The sequence below is a fragment of the Ananas comosus genome, linkage group 16 (assembly GCF_001540865.1).
Source record: "Ananas comosus cultivar F153 linkage group 16, ASM154086v1, whole genome shotgun sequence".
NCBI lineage: Eukaryota > Viridiplantae > Streptophyta > Magnoliopsida > Poales > Bromeliaceae > Ananas > Ananas comosus.
Genome location: NC_033636.1, coordinates 2,069,725 through 2,092,040, shown reverse-complemented (window position 1 = coordinate 2,092,040; position 22,316 = coordinate 2,069,725). Strand labels below are relative to the sequence as shown.

Below are 22,316 nucleotides of genomic sequence, written 5' to 3'. Positions count from 1 at the left end.
ATTTTTTGAAAAATTATTCTTCATATTTCACATAAAACTTTCCATTTGAATTTTTGTTTTAAGAAATAAAAAATATTAATTTTCTAATATATTGGTGTACATTTACCATCTAATTCTTTATTTACACCATCTTCCCACCGTCACCTCTATCTCCCCAATATATATATAGAATTATCTATATTTGGCATCTGCCATCTCCTTCATCTCCCTGTCTTTTATCAAATTATTTTATCTATTTCAAAATATAATTAAAATTTATTTTTATTTAATTATTTATTATTTATATACTTTTTAAAAAATAGTATTTCTATGTTAAATTTTAAAAGGTCGGTAATCTCATCCTTTTTTTTAGAAGGTGTTTATAAACCAAAATTTTCAACTAACCAAATAAGTGAAAGAGAAACGAAAATTTATTTATTTATTTATTTTTTCTTATCAACCAAACGAGCATACATGAAAAACTATTTTTCTTTTCCGTCAAATCAAACAACAGAAATTAAAAAAATTCTTTTAGATGAAATTTTTTTTCTTCAAAAAATATTTTTTACTATTTTTTTTTCGAGGAACCAAATAACTCTAAAGTTTAAAATTTTAAATAATAATTTTGGAAAAAAATATTCACAGAGATCTCTCAATTATATTTATACATATGATCATCTACTTGCCATGCTAGCGCCACGTTTATATTTTTAAGTTGAACACGATAAATGAATCACTGTATTCGCGTTCACATTCTAATCCCTCATTTTTCATTTAAGGGTGAAAAAAATATAAAAGAAAATACGGTAATCCAATCACCGCATTTAAACACAGTAATTAAATTATCATGCTCAACTTAAAAATATCATTTAAGCACTCTTGTGGCAAGAAGATGGCTATTTATATAAATATAAATTTATTAAGGCCAATTTATAAATTTTTTTTGAGGGACCTAAATGTAAAAAAAAGCCCATTATTTTATTAATTTTCTGCGTTGATAAATTTTCTTCAGTCCACCAGCCGCCTTCTGGAGAGAAGTTGGTAGCTGGACCTGGTCCACCCTGCTGTCAGCCAAAAACGAGGACCACAATTCGTTATGACTTTTTTAGGCTCCACTTGAGATCTCATGTTTATGTACTTTTAAAAATATAATAATTTTCGGGCTATCGAATTATTTTTTATATTAAAATTTTAAATTAACGGTCAATTTTATTGAACTTGATTGAGAATATTTGAAATACCTAAAAAATAAATTTTATAATTTTTCGATATCATTTGCCTAGTGATCGAAGGGGCTCAAAATCAATAATTTTACTGGTAATGATGAATCGTTTGCATGTTTCACGGTATAGAAATATCCAACGCAGGTAAAATTTTGACAAAATTTTTTTTTATACTATATAAAAGAAAGTTAATATTTTTTATCTAAAATTATAGTGTCATACGATCACTTTTTGTAAGATTTTGATTTTTCAGCCATTGATTTTAAGCCATTGTGATTACAAAGTATATGATATTTAAAAGTTATGAAATTTATATATTTATGAATACTTGAAATACTATAAACCAAATCCAACGGAACCAATCGTTGATTCAGAAATCCTAATATCGAAAACGACTTGATAGTACGAAGACCACCGGACTCTAAAAGCACACAAGTTGGACTTTTAAAAAGGTATTTTATTTATTTTTATGCATAATATTATATTTTCACATGTCGCAATGCACATGTGTGTAATAAATAAGTTACGATATATTTTCTATAGCCCCATCGATCGGAAACGAAAATGTATACCCTATGTCCTTTTCTCCCAACTACCTTTTGACTATTAGTATTAATTAGTTAGGCCTTTATACTATGCCTTAAAATTTTAAATTATTGCCCTAAGAAAGTACAAAAATGTTTAGGCAAAATTACAATACTAGACTGTACTTTAGTATTATTTTTATTTATTATATTATCTTTTTTTCAAAAATATTATTATATTATTGTATTTTATCAATCTTTATCCTGTATTTTAGATTTATTTTTGTCTTTCTATCTTAAATTATTTTTTTTTCTCATAGATATCAGTTTTTTTTTTTCTAGCCAATCTCTATATTACTGGTAATAAATTTATTAGTTTCGACAAAATGTAACAGCTTTATTAAGAAACACTTATTAAATAATAGAAAAAAAATATAAAATAAATCACTATGATAGATGTTATGTTTAATTATTCTTTTTATTATTCTCATATATCTTATGTTATTTTTTATGTTAAAATAAGTTGAATATATGTTGTGCCATTTTTAATCAGCATTTTTAACGGCTTTTATATAAAATAGTTGAATGGTGCCCTTGAAAAAAATAATGTAAATTAGAAAATGAAAAAAAACCTATAAAATAGAGTACAGTATAGTATAATTAAGCCAAAGGTTTATTATGTGATTAAAAATAAAGAGTTTTTTTTTTTTTTTTTGCTTTTTAAAACGCGCAGACATTCATGATTTGTGTATTTCACTTACGAAATAATTTATCTTATTTAAAAAAAACTTAAAAGTAAAATATACTACTTAAAATAATATATATTTTTTAAGTAAATCAAAACCAAACCATCAGAATTATTTATACCGCATCTCTTATTTTCAAAATTACATCAAAATTTATTAAAACATGTGTTGGAATATTAGTAGATATAATTTTAATTATTTTTCCAGTTGATTATGGAAATAATGAATAAATTCGATATGACATTTGCTATTATTCATAATTTTCATACATGAGAAAAATCCTATTTGAAAAAAAAATCCTCTTAATTCATTCCAAATGAAGAAACTTGAAGCCCAAAAATACACAAATTTAAAACATAAATATAAATTATCATAAATTTCAAAAATAAATTATGTGGGCATTAGTTACTTGTAATAATTAGTAATGTTAAAAAAACTATTATTTGCTGCACGAAAAATAGTTGTTTCAAAAGTTATAAATTGTAACATGTAGTTATTTACTTGTTATATATTTTGTAAACCATTTAAAACCGGTCCATGGTGGACCCGGTCTACGCAATAGTTTAACGTCGCTTTCGCTTGTGGCGGTTGCTTTGCTTTTGCTACGCTGCTTCTGTCAACCCCGTGACGGTTGTGATGGTGCCACGTGGCCACACATGTGTGGGTCCCACGTGCCAGCGAAGCATCTGCTTTAAGAGAAATTATTGCCTGCACCAAGTGTATAAGAACTGTCATGAACCGCCTCCTAAAAATATTATTATATAAAAAATTATCTTCCTAGTAATTTCTTTTTTTCCTTCTAGAATTGTATTTTTAATATCATAGGAATATTTTGGTTTTCTAAGATTATCTCGTTCATTTCTTTCATTGAATAACTGGGTTAGATCAATAACTTCATTTTTTTATCTAAATATAAAAATTAAGAGTGGTATTTTAGTCTGATAAAATAAAATTCTATCAAAAAAATTAAGACAGGAGCTGAGCTTTGAATCTCACATTTTGTACAACAATTTTAAATATCACCGGAATTATAATTTCTGCTATATCAGATATATTTATGTGGCGGTGAAATAAAAAAATTTTAATTTGTAATCTTCATTACAAAAAATTTAAAAAATACGGTGAAACAAATACGTGTTTTAGAATATTCAAAGAGATGCATAGAAAATATTATAAAATTTTAGATATTATTTTTTTGGATATAAATCAATTTAATGTTCATTTAATCATTTATATACCATTGAGTTTTGAGACTTTTTTATTGTGTCCATGGCAACTACTGGATTGGATTTTGATTTTATTAGACCATTAATCAAAAAAAAAAAATTGCGGTCCACGATGTGTACGGATACACCTGGTGCAGGCAATAATTTGTGGCCTCTCCGCAGACTCGGACACTTCACGTGGCTGTACAATGTTGGTACAAATATGCAGGGAAACCCCTCAACTATAACTATTTCGAAATTGACTCCTTAGAAAGTGTGAAAAAAAATTATGAAAAAATTTTAAAACTTTTTTTTGTCATGGAGAACTCTTTTTTCAATTTTTCACCCATTTGTGTTCAAGAAAAAATAAGGCCAATTTGCATAAAAAATCCATTTATTTTGGACTTTTGCAAAACCGGGTTACCTTTTTCGTTTTTGCAGATTCGGTCCGCTTTTTCAGCAAACTGACCAAAATACCCTTATACCTTTTTCTCTTTCCTCTTTCTCTCTCCTCTTCGTTTCTGTCGTTCTTTTTTCTTTCTCTTCCCAGAGAGCGGCGGGACGGAGCGGAGGCGCCCTTATACCTTTTTCTCTCTCCTCTTTTTTCTCTTATTTTTTTTTTCTTTCTCTTCCCAGAGAGCGGCAGAGACAGAGCGGAGGCGGCCTGCTTCGATTTTGTCCGGCGCATCCTTACTCTCACCCGCACACCCCCATCTTCCTCGCCTCCGATCCCGCTGAGGCCGCGCCGCGACTCTTTTTTTTTTTTTTTTACCTCTCCGGACTCTGCCTACACGTCTTCGACGACGACGCCTCTCTTTGCCCTCTCGCCCGTTCTCGTCCTAGTCCTCTCCCTCTCCTCCTCCTCATGTGCGGCTCTCAGACGCGTTGCATCTTCGCTGTGCGCGCAGGCCGACACTGTGGAGATCACTGCAGACGCTGCTGTCTTAGAGCAGGGTCTTAGCGGCGTTGTCGCCGCCTGTGACCGTTAGCAGAGAGGGTGACCAAAAAAAAAAAAAAAAAACAAGAAAAAAAAATAAAGATAAAAACTATAGAAAAAGAAGGATAAAGATAATCTATCGTTAACTGCAAAAAAAATTATAAGTTGCATTATTAAATGTAAAGTGTAGTTTTAAGATAAAAATTACACTCTTTAAACAAATTACTCTTTGGAGATTATTAACACTATTTTTTCTTCTTATTGAGCTCTTTCAAATATAAATTGCATCCATTAAGATAAAAGTTACACTCTTTAAATGAAAGTTGCACTGTTTCTCCTCTTGTTGCACCATTTCTTCTTTTGTTATACTATTTTTATCTTAAACTGTACCCCTTTAAGAGATATTTATATTGTTTCTCCTCTTGTTGCACTGTTTCTCCTCTTATTGCACTATTTTTCCTCCCGTTACACTATTTTTTATATTAAACTGCACCCCTTTAAGAGATATTTATACTGTTTCTTCTCTTGTTGCACTATTTTTCGGCAACAAGAGAAAAAATAGTGCAACAAGAGGAGAAACAGTATAAATATCTCTTAAATGGTTGCAGTTTAAGATAAAAAATAGTGTAATAGGAGAAAAAATGATGCAACAAGAGGAGAAACAGTGCAACAAGAGGAGAAATAGTATAAATATCTCTTAAAGGGGTGCAGTTTAAGATAAAAAATAGTATAACAAGAGGAGAAATGGTGCAACAAGAGGAGAAACAGTGCAACTTTCGTTTAAAGAGTGTAACTTTTATCTTAATGGCTGCAGTTTATATCTGAAAGAGTGTAATAAGAAGAGAAACAGTGTAAATATCTCTCAAAGAGTGTAATTTTCGTTTAAAGAGTGTAATTTTCATCTTAAAGCTGCAGTTTACATTTTAAGTAGTGCAACTTATAATTTTTTTTGCAGTTAACGATGCAATTTCATCTTCATCATTTTTTTAATAAAATTTTTTATCTTTATTTTTTTCTATTTTTTCTATAATTTTTTTTTTGTCACCCTCTCTGCCAACAGCCACAACGCCGGCGACGACGCCGCTAAGGACCTCCCGCTCCGAGGCTGCAGCGCCGCAGTGACCTCCACGGTGTTGGCGTTGGCACCGGCGAAAATGCATCGTCGTCGGAGGCGACAGAGAAGGAGGGAGAGGGAGAGGCCAGAAGGGCGGGGAAGAGCGAGAGAGACGTCGTCGTCGGAGACGGTGGAGGAGAGTCGAGGAAAAAAAGAAAAGAAAAAAATAATAAAAAAAAAGTCGCGGCACGGCCTTAGCGGGGTCGGAGGCGAGGAAGCTGGGGAGTGCGTGGGCGAGGGCAAGGGCGAGGGCGAGAGCATGAGGGTGAGAGGCGAGGCGGACCATTTCCGCCTCCGCCTCTGCCTTCGTTACTTTTTTCGGCGAGAAAAAAAAAAACAAGAGAAATGAACAGGAGAGAGAAAGAGGAAAGAGAAAAAGTAATAAGGATATTTTGATCAGTTTGCTGAAAAAACGGACCGAATCTGCAAAAACGAAAAAGGTAGCCCAGTTTTGCAAAAGCCCAAAATAAGTGGATTTTTTATGCAAATTGGCCAAAAAATAAATATTTTTAAAAATTATTTAATTCATATTTTATGAAAATTTAGTATTTTTTTCCAATTTTTTTTTAGAAAAACAAAAATGCAAGTTTTCCTTAAAATATGAAAAAAAAAGTCTTATATTTTCCCCCAAACAAAAATCCGAAAAATTTTAAAAATAGGTTTTCATATTTTATAATTCAAAAAATTTACAAATGATCCTAACAAATTTATATTTACATATATGGGTCACTTCGTATCACACGTGTATCCCGTTGGCAAAATCAGATAGGTGATATTTAAAGTTTTTCTTAAAAAAAAAAAAAACCCCCCAACCACAAAACTATCTCACCAGGCGATTGGGAGAGACCACACTCTCAAATAAATATCAGCCACAAGCTCCCCAAGTTCATAAATTACACGAACTCGCCACGTTTCTCTCAATCCCTCCACCACAAAATAAATCTTTTTCTCTTTTTTTTTAATCACAAATCCACTATCCCAGTAACAGATAATAATAACCGAAACTCAAAACCCCACAAAATGAGATGAAGTGAGGAGAAAAAAAAAAAAGAAAAAAGGAGTGCAGACTGCCCACACACAGTTCACAAGAGAAATGGCAACCGCGGCCGCCGCCGGCGGGCTCGGCCTCCGGCTTTCCACCTCCTTCCTGGCCGACCGCAATCAGAAGAAGCTCCCCCCCCGCCGCCGGCACGAAAGGCGGAGGCTGACTGCCGGCGGGGCGGCGGTGGTGGCGTCGGCGGCAGCCGATCTCGTGGCGGAGATCGGGCGGACTGTCTTCGTCGGCGTCGGCGTGGGGCTGCCCTGCACCGTGATGAAATGCGGCGACATCATCTACCGGAGCACCCTCCCCCGCAACGACGGCCTCACTCTGACCGCCCCCGGCGTCGCCCTCGCGCTCGCCGCCGCCTCCTACCTCTGGGCCACCCCCGGAGTCGCTCCCGGGTTCTTCGACATGTTCGTTCTCGCATTCGTCGAGCGGTTCTTCCGGCCCACCTTCCGGAAGGTCTCCGCTCCATCCAATTGAGCTATTTCACTGCTAGATCGTGTGTGCCGTCTTACCCGTCGAATTATTTCGCAGGATGATTTCGTGCTCGGGAAGAAGCTCGGGGAGGGTGCTTTCGGAGTCGTTTATAAGGCCTCCTTGGCGAATCCGAAGGCCGCAGCCAAGGTTGTTGATGATGATGTGTTGTTACAATTGCCTATCACTTGTTTGTTGTTATGCTTCTGGAGGTTCAATTTAGGGTTAATTGCATACAGCTTTCTTCAAATATATCGAATAACAAATATATTCCTACAAATATCAAATTTTTCATATTTATACCTGCAAAAGTCCTAACGTTTTCAAATATACCACCGTTGTTAGGATCCGTTAGAAAAATATAGTTAACCATAGATAAAATACTTAACTCTAGTTAGTGAATGAGATAAAATTGATCTTTTAACCCATATTATATAATTTGTGATGGTAGAAAAGAAGAAAACGACCGTTGGGGATTTTTGGGAGGACATTTCTGCATAATTTTAACAGTTGGGACTTTTGGAGGGACATATTTGTGGTGGCAAAAATGTCATTTCATTTATCTTCTGTTAAAAAAATAAGGGTTAATTTCATATATGTCCCTGCAAAGTGCAAACATAGTGAATGACAAATATATTTCTACGAAGTTCAATCCTAATGTTTTCAAATATGTTCCTTTGGTTTGTTACGGTTAGAAAACCGTTTATATTTTCAATTTTACCATCACAAATATATCCCTCCAAAAGCCATACTAGCATAATATAAAGGGGTAAAAATGTTAAAAACTAACTAGGATTAAGTATTTAACCTATGGTTAACTAACTTTTTCTAACGGATTCTACGGCAGGGACATATTTGAAAATATCAGGACTTTTGCAGGGACAACATAAGAAAGTTGATCTTTGTAGGGATATATTTGCTATTCACTATGTTTGCAGGGACATGTATGAAATTAACCCAAAAAATAAATAGTGCTCTAACGGTAACAAACACAGAGGGATAAATATGAATATGACTAGACTTTTGCAGGTATCAATATGAAAAGTTGAACTTTGTAGGGATATATTTGCTATTCAATATGTTTACAGGGAGCTGTATGATACGAAGGAACTGCTTCCCGAAAATTTCTTTAATTTGCTTTCATATTTGTCTCAGCAAGGTGATCTGGTGTTGAAGAAGGCGACCGAATACGGTGCGGTGGAGATATGGATGAACGAAAGAGTCAGGAGGGCCTGCGCTAGTAGTTGTGCTGATTTTGTTTACGGCTTTCGCGAGGTGTTGTTCTTGATAATTCACAGTGATCAATTAGGATTTGGGTTTTATTTATGTAATGCAGTTATTGCCCACAAGTTATATCCGCTATAAGTACTGGTTACTTTGCTTTACAGAGCAAATCGAAAGGTAAAGGAGCAGGTGAGTATTGTCTCATCTGGCGTTTCGAGGGCGAGGATACGCTTGCGGGTCTCATTCAAAGCAAAGATTTTCCCTACAATGTGAGTATCCACTCTAACCTGATGGTTTATTCTCTGCTCAAAACATATCGACTATGGCAACAGGAAGCTTGGAGTCAAATTATATTTGTTCTTTATGTATGCCAGTGAATATATCATCATGAAACTTAACACTAAAATAACTTCTAATTCCAACAATAACTAATGAAACAATAGTAGGTCCCAAGCCCTAAATACCAACAATTAGTCTTCATAGCTGCAAGTGAATGAGTATGGGAATGTATCATCATCAAACCTTACATTGATGTTAATTTAGAAGTATGCGTTGTATTGGTAAACTAATGAATTGGACCAAAAGGTGAGGGTATCTACTTGAAAGAATCGAGTATATTAACTGCTCCATGTATAGTATGTGAGGGTATCTACTTAAAAGAATCGAGTATATTAACTGCTCCATGTACAGTATGGAAACTTTTATCTGGAACATAACGATTACAAATTCATGTGTCTCAAATTTGGGTCAGGTAAACTTTTGAAATATTTGAAACTCTTATCAAAATTTGCCATGGGTGTTCTTTCGAACCCATGTACTACCCGCAATTTGCCGTGTATGGTTTAGGGTTTCAAGTTGATCCAGGTTTTTGGGTTTGATGAACATCTCCAAGGCTGCTTGTGTTCGCTCAGCTGTGACACATGGCTAAGTGAACTCTTCAATACCTGCGTGTTGTCTCTGCAGTTTAGAATATTGACTACATACAAGTCTATAACCATGATGATATTGTTGCTCTGGTATGAGGGCGATGATGAGTTCACAGCATCATTGCTGAGACTGTATTATCTTAGAATGGTATTGATTCGTGACATCTTTTTCTATTTTTCTTCTTTTCGATATGTATTTAGGTCGAGACAAAGATTCTTGGGGAGGTGCAAGATTTGCCGAAGGGATTAGAGAGAGAAAATAGGATTATTCAAACAGTGATGAGGCAACTCTTATTTGCTCTTGATGGACTTCATTCGACTGGGATTGTTCATAGAGACATTAAGCCCCAAAACGTTATCTTTTCCGAAGGTAAAAGTTCACAAAAGTGAAACTAATGGACTTATCTATCTCTATTAAGCTCCTTATTTTGGCGTATGCTTTAGGGTCTCGCACCTTTAAAATTATTGATCTTGGAGCAGCAACAGATTTACGGGTGGGCATCAATTATGTCCCAAAAGAGTTTGTTTTGGACCCAAGGTAAATATACCATTTTGAGGACCTACACAGTTTCTCATTTCTCATGTAAGGTTTGCTTTAATTGCCTTAATTTCCTTAATTTCTTAGGACAACATACCCATTATGTCTAAATAAGAAATTTCTCAACTATTAATCTTTCTAAATCAGTATGGCACAATTTCTGAAATGATAAAAATAGCTTCTACTATTGTTGTCTCTTTTAACACTTAATATTTTGCTAGTGATGATCTGATTGGGTGTTATTTGTCATTCACACCAATTTTTGAAGTGTATATATCTTTATTTGAAAAGTGGGAAGGCATAGCAAAAAGAATGAGGTGCCTTTTATCTTTACTAAAATCCATAATGTTTAAGCTTTTTCTCTTTTTCTTTTTAATGTCAGACAAGAAGTGATTACTTGTGTAACTCATAATGTTTAAGCATTTGAAGTTTCTATAATGCTTTGCATGTTCAACTAGTTCTGATTTTACATAGGATAATTCTTTTTATTCTCCTCGGAACTGTTGTCAATGCTGGAGTACAGGGGATGCATTAGCTGTGATATTTATTGCCGTTTGCAACATGGAAAAATTTAAAAAAAAATGAAATCTATTACTTTCGGCTTGCATATCAAGTGGTACTGTTGCTATTGACAAACTTAAATCAGGAAAATAGCCTGTTGCAAGCCATATCCTTAAAAAGAAATTGCTATCTGTCATTGGGCTTTTACTAGTAGTTGTGTCAAATTAGTGTTGAAGACAGTTTCTGATTAACTACTATCCTAAAGAGTTGTGTTTGTTGAGAATTTACAATCTGTTCTGGTACCAATTGTTGAAAATCCGATATCCACTTTGATATTGAATGTTGGGATTCAGAACAGAAGCGTCCAATTCAATTTCTACTGTAAATCAGCCTCTACAGCAAGAGCTGGCACAACCACAAGAGTGAGAAAAGTAAATTATTAAAAATACAAATATAGGTGAAATGAGATTCACTACTTAAAGAAGAAATACGCCGGATTCCTCTTCTTCACGGCGTTGCTTCGACTTGAGTCCTCTTTCTAACTCTTTCTGCCACTACTCGTCTTCTATCTCCTTAGAAAAATTTTCTTTTCTTGTTCACTCATGCATGAGGTACACCTAAATGACCCACGGGCCATTAGTTCACCGCACACGCCCCTTCTTGGCCAAGTACCTGAGCCGTAGACCGTAGCCACAGCCGCGGTCCTTTAATTAGACAGGCACTGAGGAGATACCTATATGGTCTAATTAACTTGGCTGTGCCTTATGCATTGTATAATGCATGACTCACATATACAGATCAATTAAAACTCGTCTTTTAACTAAGCTTAAAATTCTACTATCTCTGTCTCTAATAAAAATTTGAATCTCTATTTTATCTTAATTAGGGTTTGACTACAAATCTAACCAAATCCTAGCCCTATCCTTCCGCAAGACAAAAGATGCATAACTGCATAATAAGATACAAAAAAGCATCATCACTAAATTGAGTATACCTAAATTTATTGAACTAATCGACACCCTATTAGAGAACATCCACTCTTTCAATAATTGACAATCGGGAAGCAGCAACGGGAGTTGCCATTAGAGTCAAAGTGTGCATTGTAGTTGGTGCTGACCACTATTCTAAAAGCTTGAGTTGAAAGAAAGGGGCAACCAATTCATTTGAAGGGTCTAGATATAAAGGTTGCAGGTCTCGATTGTGACTTGGCCCTACCAGTCCTCTACTACGTGGGAAAATACCAACCTATCTGTCAACAATCTCCCCTTATTTTAAAAACTCGACTTGAAAGAAAGAGGGCAACCGATTTACTAAAAGTGTATTGACAAAACACCCACGAATCTTGATTGTGACTTGGCAAACCTGGCCTTTTGCCACATAAGCAGAATGCTAGTCTACTTGCCATTACAACATACGGGAATTGAACTTGTGACCTCCTTTAATAAAGCATTTTTGGATCGTTAATGGCAACCACTACTCCGAAAACTGGAGTTGAAAGGAAAGAGGCAAGTTGTGCACCTAAAGTCTTATCACGTATTGATAGAGAACCCACAGATCTTGATTGTGACATGGTCTAATTTGGCATGCACCACGTAGGCAGAATGCTCGCCTGCCTGCCAACAATTATAACATATAGACTGATATTGCATGGTAATAGAATAGTTAAATAAATAGAAATAAATGGAATGAAGGCTTAAAATACGCTTGGTACCAAACATACTGAATGAGATATTTTTGTGGGAATAATTGAATAAAAAGTTTAACAGTTTAGCACCAAATGGGATAGCAAGGATATTTTGCTCACTAACATGATTTAGATCTCTGTCATAATGACATAAAATACAGATTTTAGAAGAGAAATGCTTTGGGTCCCCCCACAAAAGCTCTTGGGCTGTCCATGTGTTGGTAAACCTATGTGACTACAAGCACGAACAAATCAAAGCTCTCTACATTATGTATGCTAGCATATCAATAGCTTTTGAGGGAACGCGGTTCGAAAATACCTTATATTTAGAATTTCCTTCAGTCTGACTTTCTTGTTATTGCTACTATGTTTGATCATAATATACTTTTTTTTTTTTTTTTATTTTATAAAAAAACCTTTTTAGTTTCTAAAATCTTGTAGCCTGTGTTGCCCAAGGTTGTGAACATTTTTTTTGCCATGCCACTTACTTTCTAGCTCAGATATCTTTTAAGGATGCAAATTGCCATTATAACATTTTCTGTGTTATCTATGCAGGTATTCTGCACCAGAGCAATACATCATGAGTACTCAAACACCGTCTGCTCCCTCTGCTCCAGTTGCGACTGCCTTATCTCCAGTGCTATGGCAGGTGTTAGATTTTTCTTTCAATTGACCCCATATGTTTCTTGTTCTTCTATTGCAGAGTTCAATAATTAAAAGATTGATTATTTTCATTTAATTTCTATGTAATGCTGAAATTCCTTTGTTACTGATGCTTATTAACAGATGAATCTTCCTGATCGATTTGACATGTACAGTGTGGGCCTGATATTCTTGCAGATGGTAAGAGAGCTGCACGACCTTTCATTTGATCACACTCTTTTGTGGGTCTTTCTAATTCCTTAATTGGTTTTATACAAAGAGATTAGGATTATTGCTTCCCAATAAACTGCCAAAGGAGGGAGTGGATCTTCGATAAATTATGTACGTTTAACATGTCACAGAGACTGTTTGTCCCGGCCTGGAGCTGTGGTAGGAGTGTTTGTCGACTAAAGATATTGAAACAAGCACTAATAGTTTTTGCATTGAGATTCCTCTGCCCAAAGCTTCCTGCTGCAGCAGAAGCGGGAGCTTTTAATAGGACATTCTGCTTTTGGCACTTAGAAACTCATTTCAGCTTTCCCCTGCAGCAAAGCTCCGGACTTGTTTGCAAAATAGTAAGTACTACTTTAGGGTGTAGCGAAGCTGCTGTAGAAGCCAAATGGGCATTGAAGACTCCTACTCTATATTCCAACATGCGAGCAAACCATATTGTGTATTCTATCACCTTCTTGGCGTTTATTTTTATTTGTTTTTAAATTTTATTTTCCCTCTAGGCTTTTCCCTCATTACGAACCGACAGCAGCCTTATACAATTCAACCGGCAACTGAAGAGGTGCGGGTATGACTTGGCCACTTGGCGTAGATCAGTTGAACCTCGGGCCCCGCCGGATCTGCGAAGGGGCTTCGAGCTATTAGATTTGGATGGAGGGATCGGATGGGAGCTTCTAACATCGATGGTGCGGTATAAAGCGCGGCAAAGGACCAGTGCAAAAGCCGCTTTGGCTCATCCATACTTCAAGCAGGAAGGGCTTCTTGGCTTGTCTTTCATGCAGAATTTGAGTTTGCAGCTGTTCCGTGCCACCCAAAAGGATTACAGTGAAGCTGCTAATTGGGTTATTAAGCTTATGGCGAGGTCGGGGACGGCGACAGAGGGTGGCTTCACAGAGGCCCAACTTCAGGATCTAAGGGTATGTATGAATATTAGTTTTATTGTTACATAAATGCATATTGAAAGCTTTTCCAAAGAAATATCATGTTGCCAACTTTTCCGTTATGAATCTCACCTCCCCTTTGAATCCCTTTTGAATTATGGGGCGTCGATAATTTGTCACCCGTTCTAGGAATAAGTTTTGGGCCTGTTTGGAAAGTTGCAACAAGTTATACAGGGATAACTTGCATTTGTTACGGCAAAAGCCAAAAAATCCCTAGTTCATGGGATATGAAACATCAGAGTTCCACTATAATCAAAAGTGAGGTACAAAAATGCCAATCTCTCAAAACACCCTAGCACCAAAATATACCAAATGCTTTCCTCATATTGAAAACTCGTTAGAAAAGGGTATGCGAACTCTGAATTCGTGACACATCTAACAACATTAATGGACTTTTTGGGGGTAATTATGACATAAGAATTCAACCTCTAATCATGACGCTTTAAGATTGTGTATTTCAACTAAGATGACTTACCAGCACCGCCACCTGAGTGCGGGTGGTTGTAGTGCGCTACCCTCTACAGGAGGTCACTAGTTCGAGCCCCCGCAGGGGGTCGGTGCATCCATGGGGTTTGGGTTATTTCTGAATTGTGGATCCTACAGGCATTATTAAAAAAAAAAAAGAAAAAATATTGAGGTGACTTATCAGATAGGTAAAGGAGTTGAGCTACTTGTGACTTTTTAGCCGTCGGATCGCCTCAAGATCTGTGCAGTACTAGTAAGGGGGACTTAATGGGACACACCGTTAATAGTGCTACACGGATCTTGAGGTGATCTGACGGCTAAAAAGTCACAAGCACAAATGCTCCTGTGCTTTTAAAAGCACAGGAGCTCAACTTTAGGTAAAGATTGGAAATGTTACTCATTGCTCTTAAGGTATCTATACTTGCCTCTCCGCTACATAGTCAACTAACAAACGATCTTTGAGCAGATGAGGAGATAATCCTGGATAAGTTATTATTTTCGCAATTCACGATTTTGGTTTTGGAACTACTATTTTTGTTTGATAATCATATGATTGCAGAGTACAAAACACTTTGAAACAGTACTATTGAGGTGTATTCAATTTGCTCAAACAGGAAATAGCGCCAAAGAAGGACAGCGCGCAGCGCAATGTGCTCGCGTCGGTGCTTCGTCTGCAGAGGAAGATCATTCGGAATCTCAACGAGAGCATGGACGAGCTAAATAGGCAGCAGAAAAGCCTATGGTGGAGCAGGTGGATTCCGAGGGAGGAGTAAAATTAAGTAAATAGCATCTATACTTGTTAGTTTGTAAATTTTGTGCAGTAGTAGTTGAATGTATTCAACAACTTCCCTTCGAGTACTGCGTAATCACTCGTCGACAAAGATTAATGTATACATATTTTCTCAGAAAATTAATTACTGAAGGATCTTGAAGAAATTTATTGTTTCTTTTTCTTTTCTTGTTTGAGAAGAATTCTGGTAGTGGAATTTTCTGGGAGTTGCTTGAAAAGGGTCATGTTCTTTTGGAAGTTTAGTTATGTAACATATAGCATATAACTTCATGCTACATGAACTTCAATTGCTTGAAATTAAACTCAAACAGGGAAAATGTGGAAGTGCAGAAGCAAAAGGATTTTTTTTTTATTTTTTTTTATACAAAAAAAACAGATGGTCTATAGTCTCAAATTCGACAGTGCAGAGTACACAATTCTACTTCCTCTGTCAATCCATTTTTACGTATTTTTTTTAAAAGAACTATTTTTATAGATTTGAGGAAAATGAAGTGTTTTTCTTTTCCAACGATTTTCGCCGGAAAATGAAAATTCAAGCTGCCCAAAATTTATTAATTTCATTCATTTTTTTTTTCCACCGAACCAAATAAATGAGAATGTCTTTTTTCATTACAACCAAATAAATGTTGATGAAAAACTTTTTTTTCTTCTTACAAATCAAATACTACAAAATGTAAATTTTTTTTAACTGAATTTCTTTTTATGCAAAATTATTTTTTATGATTTTATGTACAACTAAACACCACCTTCCTTATTTTTGATTGCATTCATTTGATGTAACATTTGAGTTTTACACAACCAGCAAATTGTGGGGACAGAACACAAAAGTAGGAGGTGGCAGGGTTGTTTCGGGTCAGATTGATATTAAGCAATAGGGTTAATTTCATACGGGTCTTTGCAAATATAGTAAATTACAAATATATTCCTATAAAGTTCAACTTTCATATATGTTATTTCTACAAAAGTCATGATATTTTCAAATATGTCCCGACCTGCTAGTAATAATAATTCGTTGGGCTTAAACCACCGGCTTAAAATACTTAAGCCCAGTTATTATTACTAGCGTGTAGGCCTCTTATATTCTAATCAGAATTATTTTTTCACCCAATGTGGGACTATTGGGGTGTTACAAACTCCCCTTGTTTAGACCTTTATGTCATCGTTGGGTCCAAACCAGATCACAGATGTAGACCAGAATTACCAGGCGATGTGAGATTCTAAAAGTGGCTCCTATGGGTTCAAGAGGTGGCTCCCACCAAATCCGTTGGTGTAACACTTTGCTCCGCATAGCACTTATAACTCTCACACTTCCGGCTAGTATTCGGCTCTGATATCAATTGTAACGACCCGACCCGCTAGTAATAATAACTTGTTGGGACCAAACCATCGGCCCAAAATGGTTAAGCCTAGTTATTATTACATCCGATGTGGGACTGTTGGGGCGTTACAAGCTTCCCCTATTTAGACTCTAACATACTTGTCGGATCCAAACCAGGTCATAGATGCAGACCAGAATTATCAGGTGATGTGAGATTCTAGAGGTAGCTCTTACGGGTTCAAGAGGTGGCTCCCACCAAATCCGTTGGTGTAGCTCCATTGGTGTAGCACTTTGTTCTGCATAGCACTTAGCTCTCACATTTTTAGCTGGTATTCGGCTCTGATATCAATTGTAACGATTCGACCTCTTAGCAACAATAACTCGTTGGGCCGAAACCACCGGCCCAAAATACTTAAGTCCAGTTATTATTACTAGCATGGAGGCCTTATATATTGTAATCAGAATTATTTTTACAAACTCCCCCTGTTTAGACCTTGACGTTTTCGTCGGGTCCAAACTATATCACAGATATAGACCAGAATTACTAGGCGATATGAGATTCTAGAGGTGACTTCTACGAGTTCAAGAGGTGTCTCCTACTAAATCCATTGGTGTAGCACTTTGCCCTGCATAACACTTAGCTCTCACACTTTCGGCTGGTATTCGGCTCTGATATCAATTGTAACCCCGACCTGCTAGCAACAATAAGCCCAGTTATTATTACTAGCGTGGAGGTCTCTTATATACCAAATCAAAACTTCTTTCCCATCCGATGTGGGATTATTGGGGTTCCTACGAGTTCAAGAGTTGGCTCTCACCAAATTTGTTGATGTAGTATTGTGTCCCGCATAACACTTTGCTCTCATACTTTTGGCTGGTATTCGTCTCTAATACTAATTGTAACGACCGGACCCGCTAGCAACAATAACTCGTTGGGCCCAAAACCACTGGTTCGAAATACTTAAGCCCAATTATTATTACTATCGTGTAGGTCTCATATATTCTAATCAGAATCATTTTTCCACCCAATGTGGGACTATTGGGGCATTACAAACTCCCCCTGTTTAGACCCTGATGTTCTCGTTCGGTCCAAATCAGATCACAGATACAGACCAGAATTATCAGGCGACGTGAGATTAATTCTAGAGGTAGCTCCTATGGGTTCAAGAGGTGGCTCCCACCAAATCCGTTGGTGTAGCATTTTGCCCCGCATAGCACTTAGCTCTTACACTTCCGGCTGGTTTTCGGCTCTGATACCAATTGCAATGATCTGACCCGCTAGCATCAATAACTCGTTGGACCCAAAACCACCGGCTCAAACTGCTTAAGCCCAGTTATTTTTACTAGCATGTATGCCTCATATATTCTAATCAGAATTATTTTCTCACCCAATGCGGGATTATTGGGGTGTTACAAAAACTATGGGTGATTTAGCCCAATTTTTATTGTACATAATAATACTATTTGGTGGTAAAACAATGCAATGCTTATTGAAGCCATGTACCAAGCATTCAAGTGTTTTGTCGAAGGATTGTTTCACTTCATGGTTGCCAGTTGTGATTAGACCAATCACATGGCTTCTGAATAAGCAAAATAGGGGCTTTTTTTTACATTTATTACTCTCAATTTTTTTTTATAAATATTCCTAACAAATTTATATTTGCATATATAGTCATCTCCTTATCATGCAAGCGCTGTGTTGGTACGTATTTTTAAGTTGAACGCGGTGATTCAATTATTGTATTCATATCCATACTCTATTTCCTCTTTTTAAACTTATAAACGATAAAAATAATATAAAAAAAAAACATGATGATCTGACCACCGTGTTTAAATATATCCAACCATCATGTCCAACGTCAAAATACCACTTAAGTGCTCGAGTGGCATGGCGAGGATTATTTATGCAAATTGGGGATATTTGTAAAAAAAAAAAAAGTTTTAAGGGGTCTAAATACAAAAGCCCGCAAAATAGTGACAATGCTGATGTGCCACATTTTCATTTGCAATGTACTTTAAATTCCATGTGCCTTTGTCTCCTTGGAAACATTTGAATAATAATCAGGAAAGAATAGTAAGCAATAGTTACAACCAATTATTGGTAGGTAATGAATGACAAGTTCCATACATTAAGAGAGATGAGAAAAGGAGCATTATATTAAAAAAAAACTTGATTAATTAGAAGTCATCATAAGCTTTCATTACTGATCCCCTCTTGTAATATTCCTTGTTAAAAAAAAAAGGAAAAATTGATCCAAGTACAATTAAGCTTGGTTGATCCCCCTTTGCCTATGCCTAAAGGGAAGATATCAAGNCCTAAAGGGAAGATATCAAAGAAAAGGCCAAAAAAAAAAAAATCCTAAAAACTAAGCGAATAGTATATTATATATATATATACAAAAAACCGCCATGTCGGCAGAAAACACAAAAAAAGGGGGATATTTGCGGTGTACTAGAGAGATCTAGTCGCCCCCGTTGCAACTTGATCAGCTTGCAACGAAGCTGACTAATCCACTGTATTCGAAACTCATGACACACAGGCCACAACGAGAAGGAAAAGTTGGTGAACGCTAGCTGATGCGCGATCAGTCATGATAGCAGAGGAGCATGACGACGCATCGACGAATGATGTAAAGCCTGGCCTTGTGCTCCCTGAGGGTTCTGCTGAGCCCCCTTTGCTTTCCTTGGCTCCTCAGCTTCATACTTAGAACTTTGATTAGATGAAACCAAGAGGATGAGAAGATAAAAGAGAGGGAGCTGAAGCAAATATTAAGGCCTTAATTTTGGCTCTTCTTCTTTGTTGGTTTGGTTTGATTTGGTTTGTTTAGAGGAATTGGAGGTGTTTATATAGCTAGAGAGCAAAGAAGGCTGGCATGTATAATAGTCCAAATTAATTGGGAGTGGGCATGCAATGCCACTCCACACCCATATGCACACTTAACCCTACACATTGTTTGATGAGGGTCCAGGAGACAAGGCTCTCAACTTTTGGTGCCCATTTATTCCTCTTGTCTCTTTGACCATGTGGGAGGGCAATGTAGCTTGAGTTGTTGCAATATATATACTGAATTTCAGCATATCATACTAAATTTTGATCAAATTGAAAAAATATAAGTAAAATACTATAATATATTATTTGGAAAGAGCGTCACAAGCTGGATAGCATACTACTCATTTCACTAGCGCAAAAGTTATGAGTATGTTGTAGTAGATGTTCTATTTCAATGTAGAAAGATGTACGGAAGATAATTAAGTGGATATATATCTTCTTATATATATTAGCTGTTTTTCATCTCATACTTATGTTTCTTGTGGCAAACTAAATGCACAGATACTCATGCAGACATGGAAGACTCTATTCATGCGGTGGATCGATCATTCAAATCAAGCTAAAAATTTCGTTGAGTTCAATAATTTGTACAATTAGCGTGAGAAATTTTTAAATGGTCATAACTTTTCGCTCGAAATATCTAATTTTAGCGTGCAACCCATTTTGAAAAATATTTTTCGAGATCTACGCGTCAAACAGTAAAGTTATTCTGGCAGAGTTTGGGATCCAAATTCAATCGTTTCAGCCTCCGTTTTTTATATTTTTAGATTATTTCCGGAAGCTTTTGTATTTTTTCTATTTTTACTTCGATTATTTGATTACCTCTAATCTGATTAGGTTTAGAGATATATTAGAATTTATTATCTTCGTCTAATAGGATTCGGATATCGTCTCTATATAAAAACATAGCGTTCAGTTAATCTAATCAGAGTTTTTAGAGTTGATTAATAATATTTTGGTCTTTGCCGAAGAATTGATTCTTCATGTACGTATCTCTCTTTTTCTGTCCTTATGTTTCTTCCTTTTTAACGGGATTTTGGCCTGCGTCATTTTGCAACTTAAATTAAAGGCATATTGGGACAACCTTGGTGCACCGTGCAAATTAAGCAATTAAAGTGGCCATCGGAACGTGCGATCAGTCACACTTAGCTTGTATATTTGCACGTATGTTTTTATCTGCAAGCAACAAGCTAGGGACACTTGCCCGAAAAACTATAAGCAGGTATGGCTGAGTGATGTGGCCAATTTGGTGTTAGAGTTTTAAAAAAACTGCAACTAAACCAAGTTGGGTAAAAAATTCCGTTGAGTTCGGATAATTTTTACAATCGATGCAAGAAATCTTTAAATGGCCATAACTTTTCAAATAGCAAAGCCATTCCGGTCCTCCATTTTTACATTTTTACGTTATTTTCAAAAATTTCTGTATTTCTTATTTTTAGTTGGATTATTTGATTATTTCTTATCTTATTAGGTTTATATATATATATATATATATATATAGATTTCTTATCTAGTAGGATTTAGGTATCGCCTCTATATATATATACAAGTGGCGTTCAGCTAATGTAATCAGGGTTTTTAGAGTTGATTACTAATATATATATATATATATATATATTAAGATTTCTTATCTAGTAGGATTTAGGTATCGCCCCTATATATATATACACATGGCGTTTAGCTAATGTAATCAGAGTTTTTAGAGTTGATTACTAATATTTTGTCTTTGTCAATGAATTAGTTCTTCATGTAACATCTCTTTTCGTCCTTATGCTTCTACTTCCCTCTCAAAGCGTTTTAGGCCTGTGTCACTAAGGGTTCGCTAATAAGACTAAGTTAGCTCCTGTAATTAACTTTTATTTTAATAACTACTCTGGCAATTGAGCTATAAGCTAATTCAAACAAAAAGCAATCTTTTTGAGTCAAAGTTTTAATCTAATCTCCTTGTAACCCTTCCAACACAGTAGAGTCATGCAACAACTACCAACTACCAATAATTAGCCTCTTCTTTATTTAAGCCAAAGAGTCATACTTATTGTTTTGTTTTACAAGAGTGCAAACACTACAAAAGAATCTTAATGTAAGGATTCTTTTCAGACGATGCTTGGTTGAAGCGTTCGCAAGCGTCCCTATAATATAGCAAATACTAATGCTTCAAAAAGCATCGTCACATGAATTCTCTATTATATCAAACCAATTTATTAAATGATAAATTTACTACTATTTTTAATTTTTCGATACTTTAAATTGTTAGGATTTCATAAAATTCTGATGTTTTAAAGCATCAAAATATATTTTAACAACAGTTGATATAAACATTGGTATATACGTAGCGACTCTTCATTTGTTGATGTTTTAACTAATACTTTCAAATGTTATACTAGACTATATTGGGATACTTTTAAACATCTTTAAATATAAAGAGAAGTGTCCTAAAATGTTAATTTTTTGTAGTGAAACTGAAGATTCGGTATCCACCGGCACATACCGTTTCTATCGTATCAACAAAATATTGGCACGATATACTCCCCATGCTGATGACGCAGTTTAAAACTCTCTTTGCTTTAGATTAGTAAGTAATTTTTTCAATAAAGTTTAAAAGTTTAATTAAGATACATAATAAGCAATTATAATATTTTATTAATAAAGAAAATAAATATTTCACGCTATTATGTGTCAGCACATATGTATTTTTTTGTGACGGAAACATATCGACATCGTCTTGCATGTGTCATGCCATACCGTGTTAGCAAATTTTTGGCACGATTCTATGTCACTGCACTTAAATTTTTGATACAAACTACATGCACTAAAATTTAGATAAAATAAACCAGTAGATATTGCAGAAGATTAATGCACGAAGCATGGCTAGCTACTCCAACTACATAAATTTAAAATTCATCTTTTCACGAATCTTAACGGTCGTTTCCAAACTCTATTTTAGTTCAAAGTTTAATGACGCACAATTCATAGGAGTAC

The 22,316-nt window shown here is 35.5% G+C and overlaps 2 protein-coding genes across 2 annotated transcripts; one reads left to right on the top strand and one right to left on the bottom strand.

Moving 5' to 3' along the window:
• Nucleotides 6,663–15,362, top strand: LOC109722229 (serine/threonine-protein kinase STN7, chloroplastic). Its single transcript, XM_020250177.1, has 10 exons — nucleotides 6,663–7,232; nucleotides 7,308–7,397; nucleotides 8,403–8,522; nucleotides 8,636–8,740; nucleotides 9,599–9,767; nucleotides 9,842–9,935; nucleotides 12,676–12,769; nucleotides 12,907–12,963; nucleotides 13,497–13,910; nucleotides 15,014–15,362. Exons 1-10 carry the CDS (start codon nucleotides 6,822–6,824, stop codon nucleotides 15,170–15,172), a joined length of 1,713 nt encoding a protein of 570 aa, XP_020105766.1. The 5' UTR covers nucleotides 6,663–6,821; the 3' UTR covers nucleotides 15,173–15,362.
• LOC109722443 lies at nucleotides 18,836–19,501 on the bottom strand. Its single transcript, XM_020250510.1, has one exon. The coding sequence runs from the start codon at nucleotides 19,207–19,209 to the stop codon at nucleotides 19,093–19,095; it is 117 nt and encodes a 38-aa protein (XP_020106099.1). The 5' UTR covers nucleotides 19,210–19,501; the 3' UTR covers nucleotides 18,836–19,092.

What these genes read in the sequence shown, in the direction of transcription:
- LOC109722229 (XM_020250177.1), top strand. Translation starts at nt 6,822, where the DNA reads ATGGCAACCGCGGCCGCCGCCGGCGGGCTCGGCCTCCGGCTTTCCACC. An exon ending in AAACGTTATCTTTTCCGAAG is followed by an intron (nt 9,768 to 9,841) that starts GTAAAAGTTCAC and finishes CGTATGCTTTAG; the next exon opens with GGTCTCGCACCTTTAAAATT. An exon ending in TATCTCCAGTGCTATGGCAG is followed by an intron (nt 12,770 to 12,906) that starts GTGTTAGATTTT and finishes GCTTATTAACAG; the next exon opens with ATGAATCTTCCTGATCGATT.
- LOC109722443 (XM_020250510.1), bottom strand. Translation starts at nt 19,209, where the DNA reads ATGAAGCTGAGGAGCCAAGGAAAGCAAAGGGGGCTCAGCAGAACCCTC.